This window comes from Aphidius gifuensis, linkage group LG2 (assembly GCF_014905175.1).
Source record: "Aphidius gifuensis isolate YNYX2018 linkage group LG2, ASM1490517v1, whole genome shotgun sequence".
Classification (NCBI taxonomy): domain Eukaryota; kingdom Metazoa; phylum Arthropoda; class Insecta; order Hymenoptera; family Braconidae; genus Aphidius; species Aphidius gifuensis.
Window position 1 is genome coordinate 28,889,950 of NC_057789.1, and position 21,967 is coordinate 28,911,916.

At 24.7% G+C, this 21,967-nt stretch overlaps 7 protein-coding genes across 8 annotated transcripts in view; 1 reads left to right on the plus strand and 6 right to left on the minus strand.

Annotated features, from left to right (window-relative positions):
- The window catches only part of LOC122850080 (myocardin-related transcription factor A-like), a 110,922-nt gene extending 109,834 nt beyond the window's left edge, over positions 1-1,088 (minus strand). The window contains exon 1 of the mRNA XM_044149084.1: positions 939-1,088. Coding sequence (XP_044005019.1) covers positions 939-987 — 49 coding nt within the window. The 5' untranslated portion in view covers positions 988-1,088. The remainder of the gene's footprint in view (positions 1-938) is intronic.
- A 176-nt stretch (positions 1,089-1,264) lies between these two features.
- On the plus strand, positions 1,265-4,375 carry LOC122850190 (BAG family molecular chaperone regulator 2). Of its 2 annotated transcripts, XR_006373627.1 has the most exons (4): positions 1,265-1,628; positions 1,982-2,094; positions 2,184-2,467; positions 4,219-4,375. XR_006373627.1 is itself a non-coding variant. In XM_044149270.1 (3 exons), exons 1-3 carry the CDS (start codon positions 1,421-1,423, stop codon positions 2,415-2,417), a joined length of 555 nt encoding a protein of 184 aa, XP_044005205.1. In that variant the 5' UTR covers positions 1,266-1,420; the 3' UTR covers positions 2,418-3,571. The 2 variants fall into 2 exon arrangements, 1 of the variants encoding a protein (XP_044005205.1); XM_044149270.1 differs by lacking the exon at positions 4,219-4,375 and having other exon boundaries at positions 1,266-1,628; positions 2,184-3,571.
- Positions 3,897-6,958, minus strand: LOC122850173 (ras-related protein Rab-23). Its single transcript, XM_044149247.1, has 5 exons — positions 6,508-6,958; positions 5,455-5,576; positions 5,138-5,380; positions 4,854-5,047; positions 3,897-4,141 (listed from the first exon to the last, which is right to left on the minus strand). Exons 1-5 carry the CDS (start codon positions 6,538-6,540, stop codon positions 4,014-4,016), a joined length of 720 nt encoding a protein of 239 aa, XP_044005182.1. The 5' UTR covers positions 6,541-6,958; the 3' UTR covers positions 3,897-4,013.
- Positions 6,959-7,221: 263 nt separating this feature from the next.
- LOC122850693 (neprilysin-2-like) lies at positions 7,222-9,619 on the minus strand. The gene is made up of 4 exons (XM_044149825.1): positions 9,599-9,619; positions 9,424-9,529; positions 7,664-9,342; positions 7,222-7,575 (listed from the first exon to the last, which is right to left on the minus strand). Exons 1-4 carry the CDS (start codon positions 9,617-9,619, stop codon positions 7,231-7,233), a joined length of 2,151 nt encoding a protein of 716 aa, XP_044005760.1. The 3' UTR covers positions 7,222-7,230.
- A 1,744-nt stretch (positions 9,620-11,363) lies between these two features.
- On the minus strand, positions 11,364-16,262 carry LOC122850123 (tyrosine-protein kinase Src42A). The gene is made up of 5 exons (XM_044149153.1): positions 14,434-16,262; positions 13,595-13,716; positions 13,345-13,508; positions 12,186-12,849; positions 11,364-12,107 (listed from the first exon to the last, which is right to left on the minus strand). The coding sequence occupies exons 1-5, from the start codon at positions 14,787-14,789 to the stop codon at positions 11,899-11,901; spliced, it is 1,515 nt and encodes a 504-aa protein (XP_044005088.1). The 5' UTR covers positions 14,790-16,262; the 3' UTR covers positions 11,364-11,898.
- Positions 16,263-17,392: 1,130 nt separating this feature from the next.
- LOC122850124 (ubiquitin carboxyl-terminal hydrolase 14) lies at positions 17,393-19,647 on the minus strand. The gene is made up of 4 exons (XM_044149154.1): positions 19,484-19,647; positions 19,169-19,347; positions 18,338-19,072; positions 17,393-18,244 (listed from the first exon to the last, which is right to left on the minus strand). The coding sequence occupies exons 1-4, from the start codon at positions 19,497-19,499 to the stop codon at positions 17,696-17,698; spliced, it is 1,479 nt and encodes a 492-aa protein (XP_044005089.1). The 5' UTR covers positions 19,500-19,647; the 3' UTR covers positions 17,393-17,695.
- A 120-nt stretch (positions 19,648-19,767) lies between these two features.
- On the minus strand, positions 19,768-21,749 carry LOC122850153 (guanine nucleotide-binding protein subunit beta-5). Its single transcript, XM_044149225.1, has 4 exons — positions 21,610-21,749; positions 21,252-21,452; positions 20,568-21,181; positions 19,768-20,476 (listed from the first exon to the last, which is right to left on the minus strand). Exons 2-4 carry the CDS (start codon positions 21,358-21,360, stop codon positions 20,147-20,149), a joined length of 1,053 nt encoding a protein of 350 aa, XP_044005160.1. The 5' UTR covers positions 21,361-21,452; positions 21,610-21,749; the 3' UTR covers positions 19,768-20,146.
- Between the last annotated feature and the right edge of the window lie 218 nt (positions 21,750-21,967).

Below are 21,967 nucleotides of genomic sequence, written 5' to 3' on the forward strand. Positions count from 1 at the left end.
GTTATGTATTATATTTTGTTGAATTAACATCATCAAAGTTTAATTTATTTTTCGAGTGTGAATTTAAGCAAATTGGTCAAAATATTCGACCTGTTTTTGTACATCAAAATTCAAACAAATTGTACGACTGTCTAGTTGATCTGAATTTAACTCAATCGAGACTGTTTGACATTGCAAAAATTAGCCAAATCATATTTATCAAATTAATTCATTTAATTTACAAAATCTTGAATGTTAATTTTGTCAATTTTTTTTAATGATCTTGACCCCATACTCGCGCATTTCAGACAAAAAATAAATTAAATAAAGTTGATAAAAATTATCATCACGAAAATAATTAACTTTTTCATTTAAATTTTTTAATTTATTATTATTAATTTTTTGTAATTTAAATTTAAATATTTTCGAGCGAAAAAAATATACACCTACTTATGCCACCTAGCGATAAAATATCAAACAATAAATAAAACTATTTTATCGATCGAAATATTATTGCACTGTTTACTCTAAAATAAAAAAAAATAAACAAAAAAATTGACACATAAACAAGGACGATAATTACATAAAAATAAGTATTTTTTTTTTGCTATTTTTTTTTTTTTAAATTGGAATTTGCACATTGTTTTTAATTAAATTTATGATGAACTCATTTTCATTAATCTCAATGACGTATGTAAAAAAATATTCCCCTCAACTTAATTTTCTGCTCCAAAAAATAACCAAAATATTTATTTTTCACACCTCAATAGTGCTATACATAAAAAAAACGACGATTTATAAGTTGAGCATTATAAATAAATAAATTCATCGTATTATAATTAAATTATAAATAAAAAATAATTTTTTTTTCACGATAACAATTTGTTGCGCACGAGCCAAATAAAATTTGTAATTAATTGCCAATAAAATGAGAATAATAATAATATTATTGTATTTACCAGTTGTCAATGATCCAATGTAGTTAATATGACAGTTGTCAATGAACATAAACACATTATTATGACACAATTATAATAATAAAAACACTTAAATTGTCAATTGTCACAACAGTCACAAACTCACGTTCGACAATGGGCAGCCATCTTGCCGACAAGCATGGCACACAAATACACACACAGACACAAAAATACTAGTGGCATCTATTGTTATTTTATAGAGATAAAAATATTTATCAAGTAGTGTCATCTACATTTTGTTTGGTCATCATAAATCGGCCATTTCGCATGCGTAAATAGAAATTTCTTGCAATTTCTTGCAATTTCTTGGCTTAATTTTTTGTGTTTATTAACAAATTTTTGTGTTGAACCATCGTCAGTTTGTGACGAGAATGAGACTAATCATCTTGACAAAATAACGTCATTATAAATATTATCTAAATAATAAATCAATTATTTACAATAAACAATTGTTTTTATTTAATATGGAAAATCCAATTCCTCAAATAATGGAAAGCAGTGAGAGCGAATATAAAAAACCAAAAGATAGGTTAGTTAATTTACTTGATCAAATTGAATTAAGAGTTGAACAATTAAGACGTGATGCACTTAGACTTGAAGAAGAAAAAGATACAATGTTAACAACCCTTGATACACTAAGAACAAATGAAATTTTAACATTTTTGGAAGAAGGTGAGTTGTTTTTAATTTTTTAAAAATTTTCATCATTCTAAATAAATTTGTTATTATTATAGATTTTTTTCTAGAATGTTTATGAATATTCTAGAATAATCATAAATATTTAATTGTCTAAATTTTCATCATGATAATTTTTGGGATTAATTTATCAGCCGACAATTAATTAGTCATCAAACGACAATTTTATTTCGATTTTTTTCAGTCAATTTGATGGAAAAAAAATATGTTTTGTTTAATTTGTTGATGTTTATTTGTTTAAAAACAAATGAAAAATATTATTTTATTAAATGGATAATAATATTGAATGAATATTTATTTATTTTATGTTGTTCTTTTTGATTAATCAGCTGACAAAGATGATGTTTTACGATATGCTGATCGTCTCTCGATGAGAACTTTGACTGTTGATGTACTTGTCAAGGTACAGCGTGATCTGGTTCAACAAGAAGCTCTTCATCAGGTAATAAATTTAAAACTCAACTAAATAAATAAATAAATAAATATAACTATGATTTAAAATCTAATAAATATGTTATTGGAAAATTTTAGGTAAATGGTTTGATTGATAGTCTTGTCATCAGCTTGAAGAGTGATCCATGCTCAACAAGAAATCGTTGTGCTGCATTTATGAGTGCCTGTTCATCACATGGAAATGATTATTCTGATAAAGTATTTGAAACAGCTATATTAGGCTGTACCTTGGATGATCAAAAACGTGTTAAAAAACGTTTACAAGGTCTTCTTGATTATATTGATAAAGTTCATACATTCGAAATGCAATGAGAGTCATTGTCAACTGATGATTGTGCGTGGGGTATCAAAGCATTTGACAGGTTTGTCATTAAAAATACTTGACAGTTTAATTTCTATCATTATTGCTGATAATTAAATCGAAATAATTTATAGAAATACAATTCATTTGAAATATATATATTACGAGGTTTTAGCATTCCTCTTTCATGAAATTGTTTAATTAATTACAACAAAAACTTAAATGTAATATTTAAATTAATTAATCAATTTTTTTGTCAAGAAAAAAATTCATGCCTAAAAGACCAAATGAAATTGATTATGGTTTTTTTTTTTTTTTTCGTTTTCGTTTTTCTTTTTGGCTTATTTGTATTGTTATAAAGAAAAAAAAAAAAATCATATAAGCGTCCGTAGCATCAATGTAATATGTATAAATAATTTTAAGCAAAAATTATTAATTTTCATTAATTATTTTTCATTTCAATGCATAATTAAAATTAAATAGAAAAAAAGAAAAAAGATTGTCAATAAAAATGAATATTTATTTCGACAAATAAATTATTCTATTGTCAAAATTTTTTCATATTTTTTTTTTTCATTTTGTTATTATTAATGTTAACTATTTTTCACGACTATTTATGTATTTTTTTTTCGATATTCTTTAATTTTCATATTTAAAAAAAAATTATTTACGAGAGCTTACTAAATTATCCTGTGATAAAAATTAATTCTTTAAATTTTCGTTCATTTCAAGTTCATATTATTATTTAAACAATGTAAACACAAGATAATTGTTGTTAAAAAAAAATTAAACATTAAGATTTTCCATATATAATAAGGGTTGGGTATTTAATTTATATAATAAAAAAAAATAAAAATAACTAGTTGAAAACTTTTCTTTTTTTTTTTCTTCTTCAATTAAATATCCTCATAATATTTGTTAAATAATAATAATAACCATTAAATAAAATTTATAAATAATTAAAAAATAAAATATAAAATTTAACATTTTAATTATGTCGATAGTTTGCATAAATTAAAAATTGCGTAAAGTAATAAAAATATAAAAAAAAAAAAAGAATGTTTTTTCATCATGCCACAATATTTTCTCGAGTTCATTGACATTTGTTTCGTTTAGCCTTGACAAAGGTGAAGGTCATGATGAAAAAAAATAAAAATAAAAACCTCGACATTAAAATAATCCACATTATTATAAAAAAAAAAAATAAAAACAAAATTCCATTTAACTTTATTACAAATAAAAAAATTTATAAACACTAAATTTTTATATTTTTTATTTGGTTAAACATCGCACATTTATTTTCTAATAATATTTTACACAAAAAATAATTAATAATAAAAAAAAAAACATGTTAATTATAAATTGAAAAATTATTATTATCAATTATTGAATAATTTTTTAAATTTACATACATATGTACATAGAAAAAAGAAAAGAAAAAAAAAGGTACAGTTTTGTAATACTGTAGAAATCAAAATAATTATTTTAAATTTTTCATAAAACTGCCACAAAAAAATATGCAGCTTATGTATTTATTTTGATTATAATTTTAGCAGACTTTTTATTAAAATTTAATATTAAATTAAGTTCAAGTGTGATGATTATTCTCACAAAATACGACATGCATTCTTGACAAAACTTTTTTTTTTATGATGACGTTGCCTACCACCTCCAGGACGTAAAACAATTGTACCATTTCCATTTGTTCGTGTACACTCATTAGGACTAAATGCACCTAGAAATAATAAATAAATATTTCAAGTTAAATAATATTTAAAAATTTGTATTTTAACTTTAATATTTTGTTGACAGGAAGTGAAAGCCAATGATATTTATACACGACATTTTAGTTCACGTGTGACATCAATCATTGACCCAGATTAAAACCAGCTATTAAATTCAATTTTTCAAAATACTGTTAAATAAAAAAAGCAGCAACAAAAAACAGTCTAATCAATATTATCAACAGTAACAATCTAATCGTTATGATATTTTTTATTTTCATTTTTATTTATCACGAAATTTCTTTTGATTATATTTTAAAATCAAAACAATGTCAATTGTTTATAATTTAAAAATTGATAATAAAAATATACGAGAAAATAATGTTTTGATGTTTTAAAGGATATCATGTTACCATAATGAGGATATTGACAATTCCAAACAAGGTCGTGGGACAAACAAGCGTCATTATCTTCAATGGAATTTACACCAATTTAAATGCAACGAAAATTTCACTTCTCAACCTTACTTGTCACGATATCCCCAAGGGACTCTCTACTTTTTTTTATCATAAATAAAAAAAAAGCGAAATGAACAATAATATTTTTATTATTGTCTAGACAATTGTGTGTTTAATTTGATAGAAAAAAAAATTTAAAACAATGAAAGAAAAAGCAATTATATTTAGTTTTTAAATAATTTATAATTTTTTTTCTACAACTTACTGATAAGAGAGGGTGATCTTGGTCCAGATGAATACATGTTGAGATCATCTTGATAGTCATCTTCACATCGTCGCATTTCTAAAAGACATCTTGATGCTAAATGACGAAATACACTTACAACACCAACGTCTTCTTTGACTGATGTTCGTAATAATTTACAGCCCAATGCTCTACCAAGTCTTTCAGCCTCTTCTCTATCATCAAAACAACATAAAAAATAATTTGTATATTTTAATAATCCATTTGTTATTTGAGTGGAGAGATTTATTTAATAAAATTCTTACGGATCAACTTGGCATTGTTCAACAAGATCAATTTTATTTTGTACAAGAACTGTTGGTATTTCACCACATTCTTTTTCAATTTTTAACTTCCATGATGGTATTGCATCAAATGAATCTCTATCTGTACCAGAAAATGCCAATACACATGCATGTGCACCACGATAATATGCTGCTGTTATTGCATCAAATTCTTCTTGACCAGCTGTATCCCAAAGCATAAGTCTCACATCTTCGTTATCAATTCTACCAAAAATTTATATTATTCATTTATTAATTTACAATATTTTTTCTATTTATATTTGAATTTATAAACTTACTCAATTTGACGTTCTAAAAAATCAACACCAATTGTTTTTTTGTAATCTCTTGTATATGTTCCTTTGCAAAATCTTTGTATCATTGACGATTTACCAACTGCTCCATTTCCAACTATGACCACCTTAAATAAATAATTACTCATTTTTTAGATAAATTATTTTGGCTGTTTTTTATTTGCTTAATACATAGAAAATTATTTCGAATAATATATTATTATTTTTTCGATACAACAAGTGTCGACAATAACGGTTCAACTGGCTATGAAAAAAAAAAAAATATAAACACATCTTCAGATAAAAAACCGGTCCATAGAAAAAAAGTTCAAAGTGTGGGTCATCATCGAAATTTTAAGATACATAGAAAAAAATGGGATAAATTTTTTCGATTAATATCTGGCTTGATAAACAATTAATTAATTTATAAATTAAAAATAATTAGAAATTGTTTAACACAAAAGATAAGATGTAATAAATTTATAAATAAAAAAAAAGATGATTTCGTTTTAAAGCAGAAATTGAATTGTATATATATTTTTTTATTGATAATTAATTTTAAAATTTATTATTCGACATTTATAATGCAGTTGGTTAATTGGTCTTGAAAAGGGTTTATCACATAAAGTGTTTGCAACCTGTGGGAATTGGTGGACCGAGTATACAACAAAATTTACCGTTAAATTTGATGCAAAGAAATAAAACAGGAAAGAAACTCTTCACACTCACAAGGCAAACGAAAAAAAAATATAAAATATTTATTATTTTTTTTATCAGTTAAAACCAGTCTCTAAAATAATATTATTAATTTTTTTTCCACATTCCTGAATATCCTTAAAATTGAATTTTAATGAAGAGAAATAAAATTAAAAAAAAAAAAAACATCTCAATCAATAAAAGGGGAAAAAAATATTTTTTTTTTCTTAACAAATACTGCACGCATGAAAAAATTTCGATTTGAATAAATATGAGCGTGAGGGATATATAAATATATAATTTTTCTTTCCCCAACAATGAATATAACATAAAAAAAAAAAGAAAAATTTTTAAAATATTTACCTTGAGTGATATTTCGAGCTCTTCCTCGCGCATTTCGATTGCACGTTTGTTATCATAATATCCAATTAAAATATTCCCAAATGGGTTATTAAAATAATCACAGTAATTGACATAAAAATATATTTAAAAAGTAAAAAAACATTTTAACATTAGCCAAGTATTTTTGATGATCACTCGTAATTTACATGAAGAAATAAAAATTGTTTGATATCATCATGGCCGTCTTTGACTGACGCTTGCAAACACTATCAATTTATTTTTTCAACTATTGAAATGTTTTACTTATTAGCCTGATGAATAATCCAAATTTAATAAATGTATTTTTAAAATTAACGTTGTGGACACACGTGTGGTCCTGGGTGAATGTCCAAAGCCAACTGGTAACTCAATGCCGGTTTAATATCGCCCAAAGCAAAGCACCTGTTCATCTGGCATCAAACAAACTATACTCACTTTATAATGTACATATTTTTTTTTATATTGTACTTGAGTATATGAGAGACTTGAAGAAGGAAAAGTCATTTGTTCAACTCGATTTTTACTACAGTTAAAAAAAATACTTCTAGGGTTTTTTTTTCTTTTTAACACACACATTGTTTTTTTTTTTATTTTTTAAAATTATTTTTATCAAAAACAGCAACATTTTAATTAGCTGTTATATTTTTTTATTATTTTTTCTTTATTAAATTATAATTATAATTGTTATTTATTTTGAAAAAAAAATTACCATACAGTACATTTTGTTTTTGGATTCATTTTAGAGCCAACTGGACACTTAAAGTCTTTCGAAAATTCATCGAGATTTGACAATGGTCCACTGACTCGAAATTCATGTGGACAATGTGCACCAATGTTGATTGAATGTATCAAAAATTCAGTTCTAGATTTTTCACACCATGTACTTCCATAACTAATCCAAAACATTTGTCTTGATGTAAAATTTAAAAAACCAGATAATTTTTGTTCTAAATTGTAATTTTTAATCAGCCAATCATTGTAAGCTAAATATGCAATTTTAACTCCACCATTATCTGCAAAATTTTCTTCTTTTGTTGTACTACCATTTATCTAAAATAAAAAAACAATTAAATTTATAAATATTTTTGTAATTTAAAAACAAGTGGGACATTTATTTGTTAATTATTTTTAATATCACCTTCATGCCAACTTGCTTGACAGTATAATTTCCATACTGTTTAACAATACATTTAATTTTTTCATGATATTTTTTACTTGTACTTTCTTCCCACCAGTCAAATAAATTTCCATTGCCATCAAATATCTTTCCCATTTCATCGAAACCATGTGCAATCTCATGCCCAGTTATCATTCCAATTCTAGCATAATTCATGAAACTTGGAAGATCATTGTTGTAAAATTCTCCTTGAAGAATTCCAGCTGGGAGTATGATACGATTAAAAAGTGAATAATAAAAAGCTTGTCCTAGATGTACAGAATTTCCAAAAATCATCCAATAACTTTGATCAGTTATTTTTCTCAATGATTTCCATTTTTGCATTTTATTATGACAATTTAAAATAATTATATTTTCCAAATAAGTGTCTCCAGTAAATTCCATTTCATCATATAATTCATTGACTTTACTAGCATTTAATAATTCATCAGGATAAGCAATACTACGTCCTATTTTTCTGGCTTTATCAACAGCTCTTGACCTTGTAACATTATCCATCCAACTGATATTTTCTAAATTTTTAACATATTGATTTTGCAAATTTTCCACCAGTGTATTTACATTGTATTTATTATTTTTATCAAAATTTTTATGCACATATAATGCACTCGTTGCAATTGACATTTGTGACGATAAAATTTTAACACATTCTATCCATTTTTCTTCACTCTTCAATGCACCAGTTTGTATCATCTTATAATTTTTTTGTATATTTTTAATTTCGCCATTCATATGCATAGCTGTACTTTGAATTAATTTCCATGCTTCAAAATTAGCAAGTACTTTTTTTGGTACAGTATCAATTAGTTCACCCAATGATACAAAAAAATTTACATTACTAACAATAATTATTTCATCATCAGTTATTGATATATTTAAATGATAATTTATATATTCTTTCCATGGAAAAAATGTTGAAAGGTTTGTCAATTGACCAAGAGTAATTGGATTATAAATAGTTGTAGTTTTTTGAGTTTCTTCAAGTGCATGTGTTAATTCAGCAAGTTTAATTTCAAAGTCAAGTACTTGTTTTAGTTCTGTTTGAGCAGATATTTTATCAGCACCCATGGCAACAGATACATTGACCATGTAGTTAAAATAATTTTTGACATGTTTATCATCAAAGCCATTTAACATGTATTTTCGTGAAACACCAGGAAAAAAACCATTTAAATAAATAACATGTTGAGAATTATTCATTATATCCATAACTACATCTAATTTAAAATAACTCATCAACCAAAAACTTGTATTTTTATTGACTTTAATGATATTTTTTTTCCAATCAAATAAAGTTTCATTCCATTGTTTTCCTTTTAAAATTGGCCAGCCACCAATTTGATCCAAATAATTCATTAAAGTAGCATTACTTTGATCTTCATCTACGTCTTGATTCATACAAATTTTGTACAATTTTTTAGCTAATTTAGCATACCTTGGATCATTTGATGATGACTCTGATGTGTCATTCAAGGTCATTCGTAATTGTTTCTGTATTCGATCATTGATTAAGCCAAAAATTCCAATGGTTTTTTTATCATCTGGTATTATTGTTGAGTTGATAAATCCACCACAAGTGTATGCATAAAAATCATCACAAGGATTTACACTTGTATCCATATTTTTAGATAACAAAGCAGCTGTTAAAAAAAGAAAAAAATAAATATATATTTAACAACACATATGGTATGTTATTCAATTTAAATTTTTTTATTTCTCACCAGCTTCGTTGCAAGTTTTTGTTGTACAAACATCAGGATTTGTCGTGTCAATATTCATGGGTACATGTACATCAGCTCGTTTTTTCCTCAAAGCAACAGCATTTGACTGGAAATTAATTAAAATAAATATGAATATTGATTGTATGAGTTTAAATTTTCAAATAAAATTATTTACCTGGTGATAAAGGAATATCATGATCGAAATGGAAAATAAAATTGTTGTCTTCATTGTTTTAATCTATTTTTTTTCACCTAGATGTTAATTATTAATTTAACTTGAAGGTAGAATCAAATGATTGTTCAAAAATATTACAGAAATATTTTTTTTTTTATTCAATATAAATTAATTTCAATAGAATTAATTTATAAATAGTTAATGGACAGCCAACGTGTCGAAAATATAAAATCAAACTGCCACGTTAGTTAAAATTTTTTTTGTGTCATCTATTAGTTTTATAAGAGTATAAAAATACCAGCCGATCATTAACACCCAAAGGTAATTAAAAAAAAGTTTATAAATAAAATACATAATATGTTTTTTTAATAACTTCATTTTGTTTTATTATTATTACATAATGAGAATTCATATATAAATAAAATAGTAGAAAAAAAAAATGCCAATTAATCATAGATAAATTGACGGAATTTAATATATAGATTTTTTTTTTTTTTGTTAAACAATTATTTATATTATTCGTCGATGTTTAAAGGACGTAATTGTCGTTTTTAAAATATATTTTTCATCAATCGAGACCACAAACTCGAATAAAACTTAAAAATTAATTATATTTAAAAAAATAAAAACCTGCCTTAAAATATATATAAACAAACAATATCATTCATTCATTTTTAAAAACACAATTCAATTGAAAAAAAAAATATATATAGTTTTTAAAAAAAAAAAATAAAACATCTGTCGTTTATAATAAAATTGTTCATTTATCAATCACACAGTTTTTTTTATTTTTTTTCATTAACATACGTAAATAATTTTTGCTTAAAAATATCACTTGAATTGTTCCCTACTTTATGTTCTCGATTGATGAAAATAAAATTAAAAAAAGGAGTTAAAAAAAAAAAATCTCTCCTTTAAATAAAAAAAAAAGTTGTATATTTATTATTTAAAAATTAGTTTTTACATGTTGGATTAATTGTTTCAATCCAAAGTCACTTTGATCATTTAAATTTATAATTTTATAAATTGTTTTTTTTAATAGATATACATAATTGGCGTTGATAATTTTTCGAACAAAGATTTTCATATAAAATATTATTTTCTGCCATTAATACTATACGTACATTATTTTTAAATGTTATTTATAATTTTATTTATATTTTATTATGAAATATTATCGTGAGAAGATTAATGTGTCGAAATTTTATTTGAGACATTTTTATTTAGTACAAAATATGAACTGTGAATTTATTTTTTATTGGTATTTAGTTCTTTTGGAAGAGCCAACAATTACACAAAAGTATACCTTTTCTTCATTTATTATTTGCAAATATTACACATATAACAAACTCAATTTCTATTTTATTTTTTTATTTTATCTACTCAACATTGAATAACCACTAATTCTCCATTTGTTTTAAATATATATTTTATATATAATTTAATTTATATAATTTTTTTAATAAATTACATTATAAAAAAATTATTTCATGCATTTTTTATCTTTTACAGTGCTTTTTTTTATTTTTAAATTATTATTTTATTGTAAAAAATTCACAAGTCACGCTTAAATAATTGCCAGGAATTGAGAGTATTATTTGATAAAAAAAAAAACAATTAAATTTTTAATTATAATTGTCATTTGCCCATCGGACGGATCAGTTAATATTTTAAAATAACATTTTGTAAAAATTGGAAGAATTTAAAATTGATTTATATATTTTTAAAAAATATTTTTGTTAATGAAAATTTTTAATATGCACAATCCCATGATCTCGTAATATTTATTTTCATTCTAAAAAATGATGACTTGTATTTTTATTACGATATAAAACCCAAAAAATTTTCAAGTGTTTACTTAAGATTATTTCCGTTTGTGATAATTGTCTATCACTGATCCATTTCCGTTTTTTAAAAAAAAATTATCCACAATCATTCATTCCACATTTAAAAAAACAAAAAAAAAACCCACAAAAATGATTAAATCTATTCAGCCAAATACTTGTCTCACTTGTTATATTAATTTTTAAAATATTCAATAGTTTTTCCTGCTTTGTCATAGCTCATTTTATGGCAGCCAGAATAGTTTTAAACGAATAATAAAAAATATAAAATTAAATAATAAAACATACTTGAAAAAAAAAATATAAATAATGTCAACTGCATCATTATATTTTTAGTTTATCCTTTCTTTTTTTTTCCACTTGTTTTCAAACTCCTCAGATCTTTGATGAGCCTGTGCACTTGTTAAACATATTTTTTTTCATGATGAAATTAATAAATCAAGGCAACTTTTTTTTTTAATATCCAGATGCTTCTTTATATTCTGAGCCTTCCATTGTAAAGAAATCTTCAAGTTTCCATTGAAGTGTCTCAAATGTTGGCCTCTTCATTGGATCCTTGTTCCAACATTCAAGCATAATATCATAGAGAGCATTTGGACAACTTGGTGGACATGGCATACGATAACCATGCTCAACTTGATGTAACACTTCAGCATTAGTCATTCCTAAAAATAAATATATAAATTGTATTAATCTGTTTATTTTTTAATTTAAATAACATTGTTTGTCAAATGTTTTCTTACCAGGATAAGGTATACGTCCATAAGTAACCAATTCAGTCAATAAAATACCAAATGACCAAACATCTGATTTAATACTAAATTTACTGTAATTAGCTGCTTCAGGTGCTGTCCATTTAATTGGAAATCTTGCACCAATTCTAGCTTCATATTCATCTTCTTTAATTAATCTTGCAAGACCAAAATCAGCAATTTTAACAACATTACCATCAGCAACAAGAACATTACGTGCTGCTAAATCTCTGTGTATATAATTTTGTGATTCAAGATATGCCATACCAGCAGCAATTTGTGCAGACATATCAATTAATTGTGTTAATTTAAGACCACGTCCTTTACCTTGTAAATATTCCAATAAACTACCATTTCTCATTAATTCAGTTATAATATATATTGGCTCTTCCATTGTACAAACAGCATATAATTGTATTAATTTTAAATGACGTAATTTTTTCATTATTTGTGCTTCAGCAAGAAAATCTTTAGCATCCATTGTACCAGTTTTAAGTGTTTTTATTGCAACAGATGTTGTATTATTCCATAAACCTTCCCATACTTCACCAAATTGTCCTTGGCCTAATTTTCTAACAAATTTTAATGATGAACGATCAATTTCCCATTGATCTCGAGTACGATGACTTAAACCCTCAGTCACAGGTTTCTCAACCTGTAATAATTTATCATTTTTATTTGACATTTATTTTGATGATTAATTATTTGCATGAATGATACGAGAATGAAGACACAGTGAGCTAATGATAACAACATTTATATTCATCAATTTGTTTAATTTATTTTTCATTCATGAAAAAAAAAAAAACACATAACATACCTGATTGTATTTTAATTTATACTAAAGTGAAACAATAAAAATATTTTATAATTTAATGTGTGATGAACAAGATGAATAATTTTATATATTTGGACATAAAAATTTACCAGGAAAATCCAGTAGAAGTAGGTGGGTTAGGCAAAAACAGAAAAACAAAAAATGGTACAATAAAAATATTTATTTTGTGATTTTAAAAATTTAAAAATAAAAAATATTTTATTATGCTCTTGGTCTTCAACTCGATCAAATTAAAAGAAAAAAAAAATTAAATTTTTATTTAATCTGTTGGTTTAATAACAGGGAAATGAAATAAATTTTTTTTTAAATTACCTGTACACATGGTTTACAGAGATTAACACATAGACCATCAGCATCTTTGCTATAATGTTCAACGAGATCTTGAAGATTTCTAAATGTCGTTCTTCTTGCAATGAAGAATCCTCCTTCGTCTAATTGTCGAATACGATAATGCTTAACTGTATCACCATCACGAACTAAAATAAATTATAAATTGAATTCTAATAATTATATAATTAATATGAAATGTTTATTTAGTTTTTATTGTTATATAAAATCATACCAGAAAGTGAATAATCATTGTGTCTACTTTCTGAATCACGAATTAAAAATGCACCATGATCATTTTCTGGTAGTAGTAATTTTTTTTCAGCTTCAATACGTTTTATCTTTCTGAAGTACCATCTATAAATAAAATTTGTTTTTTTTTTTTAAATACATTTCTTGATAAACCATATGTATTTGATTTATTTAATTTAAAAATATACGTTATGCGATTATTTTTTTTAATTTATCTAGGTCTTTTCATGCATGTACAGGGAAAGTAATTTTCAACTTGGCATCAGCCAACCATCACAATAAATTCATTTAATTAAGTGAAAATATGACCCTGAAAATCAAATACATGAATCTAAAAAATTTCTAATAATTCTTTGAAAAAAATAAATAATAATAAATGATTATAAACAATAAAAATATTAATAAAATTAAAAAAAAAATAAATAGAAAAACTTTAATTATATTTTCAGAAAAAAAATTAAAATGAGTAAAAAAAAATTAATAATTATTATTGAAAAAATATTTTTTAATAAAATTTAAATAATAATAATTATTATAAATTAATATTCAATTGTTATTAATCATTATTAAATAAACAAAATAATTTTTCTATTGTTGAGAAAAAAAAAATTGGAAAATTTGAAAAAATGAGTAAAAAATATTTTTAAAAATTAATTTACAGGTAAAAAAAAATAATAATTAATGAAAAATTTATAAAATTAATTAATTTAACTAATAAAAATTGGTATTATTATGATAAATTAAATTTTAATTGTAATTTTTAATTGTTGGAGTAAAAAAAAAAAGAAAACAAAATTTTAAAAATTAAAAAATGACACTTACGGTTCAGCTTCAATTGATTTTAATTTGGCAACATAATTACTAGGTATATATCCTTCTTGTCTTGTTCTCTTACTTCTAGCAAGCCACCAATCACCCTGTGTATCATTTAAAATCTCTAAATGTTCACCCTTACGAAAACTAAGATCTTCATCTGTTCTTGCATCATAATCATAAAGTGCAACAAATATTTTAGCTGTTGGTACATCTGTATCTGGTATTTGTGGCATTGGTCTTATTGGATCTGGTGGTGGTGTTGGTACTGGACTTGCTTGTGCAACAGCTTCAATACTTGGATTACCAATTCTATCTGGTTTTTCAGTCTCGGCATCAGCCGGACTACTGAAACAATTTCCCATTTTTTTTTGTTTTCTTTTTCTCTTATCACTAAATAAAATATCCAATTAATGTCATTCAATTGAATTAATTCAACTGCCTTTTTTTATTATTATATTTTTAATTTACAGCTGATTATTATTCATCAAACAATCAAGCAATAATTAACTTTATAAAAAAATTCAAAGAAACAAATTTTTCCATCATATCGAAAAAATTTTTCTATCTCTTCTCTCTTTGCAGGCCTCAATCTTTTAGATAACCCTTTAATATTACAATAATAATAATCACTTAATATTGTTGAATAATAATAACAATTAAAAAAATTCACAATGGGGCGTTTCTCAATTTATACGTGGGTGATTCTATTATGTCGCTTTCTTCTTCACGCATCTGACGCGATTCAGGTAGTGCCATTAATGTCTCGTTGTTGTTATTGTTTTTTAATATTAATAATAATAATAATAAATAATCATTTACATTATTTAAATTTATATTTACAATTGTATATAAATAATTAAAAATAATAACAATAAACAAATTTTTTTTCTCTTTAACATAATCATAAATAAATATGAAAATTTTGAAAATATTGTCGCCACCTGATCGCCATTTTCCTCAGTACAATTTTACTCACAAACTAACACACATAAATAATATTATTTTTTTATTTTTTTTTAAAAAAAGAGTTAATAATCGTTGTCACTGAGTGATACACACACACACAGTCACAACACTGTCAATAGACCAATACACAAATGTAAACTGTCACACAAAGAATAACTTGACATGCGCGATAAAAAACATAAAAAAAAAACTAATTTTTTTATTATTAATATAATAATAATAATTATTTTTTTTATTAACAATTGTTTGGCTTTGTTGATAATTAATTTGTTGATTTTTTTTTTTAGTAAATTATTGTTTATAACACGCCCAAAGACCAACTGTCAATTTGATAAAAAAAGAAAATCTAAATTTCGAATGAAAACTTGTAGATGTTTGTATATGTGTAGATATTTTTATTATTATTATTATTTTGTTTAAATAGATGTATTTTTATTGGAGCAATTAGACGAGATAAATAAATATATTTTTGTGTCAATAAGACAGAGAGAAAGTCAAACAAACACAACTACACAATTCACTTTTTTTTTTTTTTCAAATTTTTGTATCACTGTATTTTGTTGATTAATTAAATTGTTTATTAAAATTGTTTATTTAAAAAAATCATATTTTGTGGGTTTAGTTTGAATGAATGATTTGTAATATTTATTATTTAATTTGTCGTAATATTTTTAGGAAAGATGGTGAGGAAAAACGCGAGGTGAAATCACCCATGGTGAATGTGAACTGAAAAAATACACAGGCAAATCAACAGACAAAAAAAAATAAATAAATATATAAACTGGCCGAGGTTGTGTGTGTGTGTTTACTGGAGAGGGATGGTGAAGGGGAAAATAGAATGATGGCTGATCTGCAGGCTCTAAAAAGAGGAGAAAAAAAATCAAATAAAAATATAAAATTCTTTTCGTAACTTGTTTCCGAACTGAATAATTTTTTTTATATTTATTATTTGAATTATTAATTATTGTTAATAATATTTTTTTGATAAATAATTAAATAGGAAAATAAACGTTGATTGTTATAAATAATTTTAGAGCTTTTTTTTTTGTGGAAAAATAGATAAACTATTTATAGAAAAAAAAATAAATACACCACTTAAGGATGATTATGATTATGATAGCTTCAGATAGCTTGAGGGAAAAAAAAAAAAAAATTTATTTCTTTAAAAGCCGTTTCCTTTCGGCGATACATATGCTGTTTCTCATTTTGAAAAAAAAAAATTATATCAAAGGACCGACTGGGAGGATCTTCCCCTCCAATTTGTTGGAGATTTTTTTTTTTTTTTTTTTTTCTATTCTATTTCGACCTTTGATTTTTTCGGGGAAAAATCAACTGGCTGATCGGGCAAACTGATAATCGATAATTTTCAAACACTCAAAAATTTTTTTATATGTAAAATATAAATTCGAAATAATTATTTGTAACATTAATAGATGCTTTTAAAAATTATACTAATTTTTTTTTTTTTGTTTTTGAATAGTAATCTTTTGTTATGCAACAAGTTGATTGAATATAATCGACAAATTGATAACGACAATTTAAAAAAAAAAAAAAGAAATTCATTGTCATTGTTATTAAACAACACACAATTGTTATAAAAATATGAAAAAATTGCTGTTATTTTTCTTATCAATTTAGAATTATAAAAATATCAACTTGGTAATTACCTTTTGATAATTCTCCTGAATAATCCACGTAGATATTTAGGCTTAAAAAATTTTACGTTCATTGTGACACTGATCCAACAACAAAGTTTGATAATTTAAATCCTAAAAATATTATTTTTTCTTTTGTTATTAATAAATGTTATTTTAAAAAAATTATAAAACTGTAAAGAATCAAGTGGATTTGATGCAAAGACTATCGACAAACTGATTACAATTTTTCGATTATAATCGCAACGATCTACTCCCTCCTCCTTCATCATCATCAAATGTATAAATTAAATTTTTAAAAAATATACCAAATCGTCTGTAAAAAATTAAATAAACACACAACAATTATTTTCTTTTTTATCATTTTTTTTTTGTTTTAATATTACGAAAAACATTGATGTTAAAAAAAAACATTCAATCAATTGCAAATAGTTAAATAAAAAAAAATAATAATAATAAACAATCATCACTGATTTAATTATTTAAAAAATGATTAGTTTTTTTTTTTCTGCTGAATCAAATCAGTGACATGAAGTTGATGATTAAATTGCATTCACCTGCATTCATTTGAGTTGAATATAAAATATTTTAACGGTATAATTGTTGTTAATACAGCAGACAGTTGAATAGCATATTTATTATTAAATTCATTTCGTTTCTTCAATTGGCAATTCAAGAATTTTGGGTCCATAAAGAAGCACATATGCACAGTGCCAATCACCACCACCACTTAATTTTAATATTTCTTCAGTTGTAACAACTGTGACTGTCTCATCATCACACTTGAGCCAAGAATCACCAGTTTGACGTACCCAAGCAACATAATGACCACTTGAACTTGATCTACCTCTGTGTGTTAAAACAGCTTGAAGTGTATACAATCCACTGTTGTTTGATCCCAAATCATTTTCAAACCAAAATGGTTCTTTTTTAACTGCAATTTCAGTCTCTTCACCTTTTGGTTTTTTATCTTTAATATTTAATGCATCTTCAACTTTTTTATCCTCAATAGCCTTGAATCTATCACGCATTGGTGTCAATTTATTTTGTAATTCTGGTGTACAAAGTTCATATGCATCAAAATCCAATGGAAATTTAACGTCTTTTAATATTTTAGCATTAATTGCACCTTTTTCTTTGTAGAAAAATCTTACAAATTGAATTGTAAGATATGCTGGTAGCCTGTTAATTTTTGACTAAAATAAAAAAGCAAAAAAAAAAACAAGATGTCAATTAACAATTAAATAATGTAATTTAATTTACAAAAATCAAAATAATAATATATTTACTGTTTTAGTGTAGACAGCATCACGTCCCAATGTTGGTGATAATTTAGTAATTTGTTCTTGAAGTTTATTTCTTAATCCCGAGTGCATATATTTAACATCAGTTGAAATAAAACAACTTAATTGAAGAAAATCTTCTTTTCCTTTTGTTGGTGTTTCATCTTCACATTCAACACATTTTAATTCTGTCTCAAATGAACCACCAAAATATTGTTCAATTAATGAAGCTGGTTTATAAGAACCTTCAATACTATTTGTTGTTTCTTGTGGTGGTAATTTTTGTTGTAACATTCTAACAAGTTCAGTCCAACATTCATTGGCATCTTGTTGTTGAAAACCTCCATGTTCTGATTTTTCAGCAAATCTTGGAAATGCTAAATGCATCATTTGTACAAGTACAATTGGTCTTAATGATGAACCTTTATCCATACCATCATAAAGATCTCTCAATGCAGCAGTTATACTTTGTGATGGTACTAATGCACCAACACCACTACCACCAGTTGCTGCTAAACCACCAGGAAAATTTTTTAATGCATCACGTAGCTGTGGTACTGTTTTTAAACATTGTACTGTTGCATTTAAATAACATGTATTTCCAAGATTTGTTAAACCAGATGGTAGCTCAAGTGCTGTTGCCAATTCACTTTCATTCATGTCCTCCATAAATATTGGTTTAACTGTTGGTTCAACTGGTACATCTTCTTCTTTTGAACCCATCATTAAAACAGTTGCTCCCTATATTTTTTTTTTATTTTTTAAATATTTAATTATCATCATTAAAGCTCAATTGCATCATTAAATTAGAAATTAATTAATCAATTTTATAATTACATCTTTGAGTTTTAATGCACCCCAATCATCATCCCTCAGTGTCATTCCTTTGACCATGACTTTTTGTCTCTCTGGTTGAACACCAGTTAAAGCATAGAGTTGAGCTTTGAATAACATTGGCTCTTCATCGGTATTTACCTCGACATTTGGAAACATTTCTTTGCCCCATTTTACCTTAACTAATAAACAATAATATTTTGTTATTTTGTTATTCAATTATCATCATGATAAGTAAAAAAAAAAAATGTTTTTACTCTCATTTCAATTTTTAGGTTATTTGTACAATTAATTTATAATTATTTATTCAAAACTTACTTGTATATTGTGGCATTTTTAATTAAACTTCAAGTATATTTATTGTAAATATTTCAAAGCTATTATTTCAATTATTTTAGTATTAACAGTTTTGACATAAAGTCACATAAAGTGCCGAGTCAGATTGCAACCATATCCTGCACAATTCTGTCAGCCATTGATACAGTTTTTTTTTTTTTTTTGTGTGCATTTTAGATGACTGCTGATTCGTTGAATCTCTTGAGGGAAAAAAAAAAAATATCTCTAGATGACAGATAATATTTAAATTAGAATAATTAATTAGATATTTTTTTTTTTGTTGTAAAAGAAAGAAGAAAATAATTTTTATTAATAATAAACAAAAATACTAACATTTTATTATTTTAATAATATTTAAATACTTTTTCTCTTGCTCTCTCTCCTTCACTCTCTATCTCTCTTTCTCTCTTTACATACTGTATATTATTATTTATAATATTTTGGTAAAATTTTTAATCTAAATTAATAACCATTTTATTATTTGTACATAAACATGAGGCTCTAAGTGATTCTACTTGCGTGTCATTTACATTTGTATAATAATATTTATCATCTAATTTATTTAATTAAATGCACGTTGGTACTTAATTATTATTATAAATAATAATTTTTGATATCTTGACAATGTTTTGATTGACTTAAAAATTACGCCCAAACTCTGATTGTTGTATCCCAGCTACCAGTTGATAGTGCAGTACCATCTGGTGAAACACGTAAACAAGATACACGATTTTCATGTCCATATAATAATGCAACACGTTGACATTTAAGTGTATCCCATATGTTAACAGTATAATCATTATACCCAGCAAATAATAAACGACCACTGACACTTAGATCAACTGAATTTGCACCAAATATTATTGATTCTTTTGCATAAACAGCAACTTCCTTGTCAGCACGTAAATCAAACAAACGACAAGTTGCATCATCAGAGCCAGTTGCAACAGCATCCCCACTTGGATGAAAACGTACCTTGTAAAAAATAAAAATAAACCAACATAATTAATAATTAATCATTTGAATTTATAGCTTTAAAAATTGTAATCAAGTAAAATCAACATACTGAGTTAACATCTGATTCATGTCCTTCGAAACTTTGACAACACTGTCCACTTCTCATGTCCCATATTAGTACCATTTTATCACAACTTCCAGATACAAATGTGTTACCAGTTTCACTTGGTGCTAAATCAATGGACATAACATCACCAGAATGTCCATGAAAATTTTGTAATAACTGTCCACTTTCAACATCCCATAGAGCACAAGTACTATCACCACTACCAGTTAATATTTGTTGATCACTATTGGGAAATGCACAACATGACATATACGATGTATGTGTACCAACAGTTTTTTTTTTACTCGTGACATCATCTTCAAGACTCAATGGATAAACAGTTACTTTATTATCAAGACCACCACATGCAACAAGATTGCCACTTGGTGCATATGCACATGCCATGACCCATGTTGTTGGCATTGTTACAGCATATTCTTTATTCGTTGTAAATGCATCCCATATTATCATTTTTCCATCTTGTGATGATGATACAATATGTCGTTTATCTGGTGACCAGTCTAAACATAATACTTTTGCTTGATGTCCCTTTAATACACGACGTGGTTTTATATTTATCCAATTTACATTTTCAAGTCTATCAGATACATCAGCAACTATAATTAAAATATAAAATATTAATTAAACTCTTGCTCTTATTTTATGTTAATTATTTTTAATAATTACGTGTAACATCATTGAGTTTTTTTCTTTCATCTTCAAGGCGAAGTTTTAATGACTCTGTTTCTTTTTCAAGTTTTTCAAAAATTTCAGCTTCACTTGACGCTGAATCCATGTTTATAATTTTAATTTTTAAATTATTTATTCAATATGCTCTCGTTTATATTGAGAAGTAATTTATGAATCAAGCCATCATCTTGTAATTTTCTGTAAATTTAAAATTAGTTATTCAATGGAAATGGAACATTTATTTTTACTGTCAAATTATAATCAATATTACATCAATAACAACACTGGGAAATTCCATTGTTGTATTATGATTTGTTTATAAAAAACACTTTTTTTTTTTTTTTCATTTACATACCTTGAGGGACAAGAGCTTGAGTTGATTGTGAATGATAATTAGTTAATTTTAAAACAATGGATGCATCCAAAATAATTTTAAAAAATATATACAAGTAATAAAATTGTTTAGAGGATGGCTTGGATGTCACAATGCGCACCTTCTCGACGTCGAAATTGTTGACCAGCTGATATACACATAAAAAAAAAAACCCTTATCAAATATCAATTTTTTATCAAACAAAAATAAAAAAATGACAAATTAAAAAAAAAAAAAACAAAAAAACTCATTTTCATTTCCTCAAAATGATTTTTTAAATAAAAAAAACCTAATCACTAATTAATTAATTAGTTAATTAATTAAAAATTATCTTTAAAAG

What these genes read in the sequence shown, in the direction of transcription:
- LOC122850153 (XM_044149225.1), bottom strand. Translation starts at nt 21,360, where the DNA reads ATGGATTCAGCGTCAAGTGAAGCTGAAATTTTTGAAAAACTTGAAAAA. An exon ending in AAAACTCAATGATGTTACAC is followed by an intron (nt 21,182 to 21,251) that starts GTAATTATTAAA and finishes TTTTAATTATAG; the next exon opens with TTGCTGATGTATCTGATAGA. An exon ending in ATGAATCAGATGTTAACTCA is followed by an intron (nt 20,477 to 20,567) that starts GTATGTTGATTT and finishes ATTTTTTACAAG; the next exon opens with GTACGTTTTCATCCAAGTGG.
- LOC122850693 (XM_044149825.1), bottom strand. Translation starts at nt 9,619, where the DNA reads ATGATATTCCTTTATCACCAG. An exon ending in AAAAACTTGCAACGAAGCTG is followed by an intron (nt 9,343 to 9,423) that starts GTGAGAAATAAA and finishes TTTTTTTAACAG; the next exon opens with CTGCTTTGTTATCTAAAAAT. An exon ending in TCAAGCAAGTTGGCATGAAG is followed by an intron (nt 7,576 to 7,663) that starts GTGATATTAAAA and finishes TTTTTATTTTAG; the next exon opens with ATAAATGGTAGTACAACAAA.
- LOC122850123 (XM_044149153.1), bottom strand. Translation starts at nt 14,789, where the DNA reads ATGGGAAATTGTTTCAGTAGTCCGGCTGATGCCGAGACTGAAAAACCA. An exon ending in AAATCAATTGAAGCTGAACC is followed by an intron (nt 13,717 to 14,433) that starts GTAAGTGTCATT and finishes TTTTATTTATAG; the next exon opens with ATGGTACTTCAGAAAGATAA. An exon ending in TCTGTAAACCATGTGTACAG is followed by an intron (nt 12,850 to 13,344) that starts GTAATTTAAAAA and finishes AAATTATTACAG; the next exon opens with GTTGAGAAACCTGTGACTGA.
- LOC122850190 (XM_044149270.1), top strand. Translation starts at nt 1,421, where the DNA reads ATGGAAAATCCAATTCCTCAAATAATGGAAAGCAGTGAGAGCGAATAT. An exon ending in TTTAACATTTTTGGAAGAAG is followed by an intron (nt 1,629 to 1,981) that starts GTGAGTTGTTTT and finishes TTGATTAATCAG; the next exon opens with CTGACAAAGATGATGTTTTA. An exon ending in AACAAGAAGCTCTTCATCAG is followed by an intron (nt 2,095 to 2,183) that starts GTAATAAATTTA and finishes GGAAAATTTTAG; the next exon opens with GTAAATGGTTTGATTGATAG.
- LOC122850124 (XM_044149154.1), bottom strand. An exon ending in GTGCATTAAAACTCAAAGAT is followed by an intron (nt 19,073 to 19,168) that starts GTAATTATAAAA and finishes AAAAAAATATAG; the next exon opens with GGAGCAACTGTTTTAATGAT. An exon ending in ATGCTGTCTACACTAAAACA is followed by an intron (nt 18,245 to 18,337) that starts GTAAATATATTA and finishes TTTTTATTTTAG; the next exon opens with TCAAAAATTAACAGGCTACC.
- LOC122850173 (XM_044149247.1), bottom strand. Translation starts at nt 6,540, where the DNA reads ATGCGCGAGGAAGAGCTCGAAATATCACTCAAG. An exon ending in GAACAATGCCAAGTTGATCC is followed by an intron (nt 5,048 to 5,137) that starts GTAAGAATTTTA and finishes TTTTGATGATAG; the next exon opens with AGAAGAGGCTGAAAGACTTG. An exon ending in AAGATCACCCTCTCTTATCA is followed by an intron (nt 4,142 to 4,853) that starts GTAAGTTGTAGA and finishes TATTATTTCTAG; the next exon opens with GTGCATTTAGTCCTAATGAG.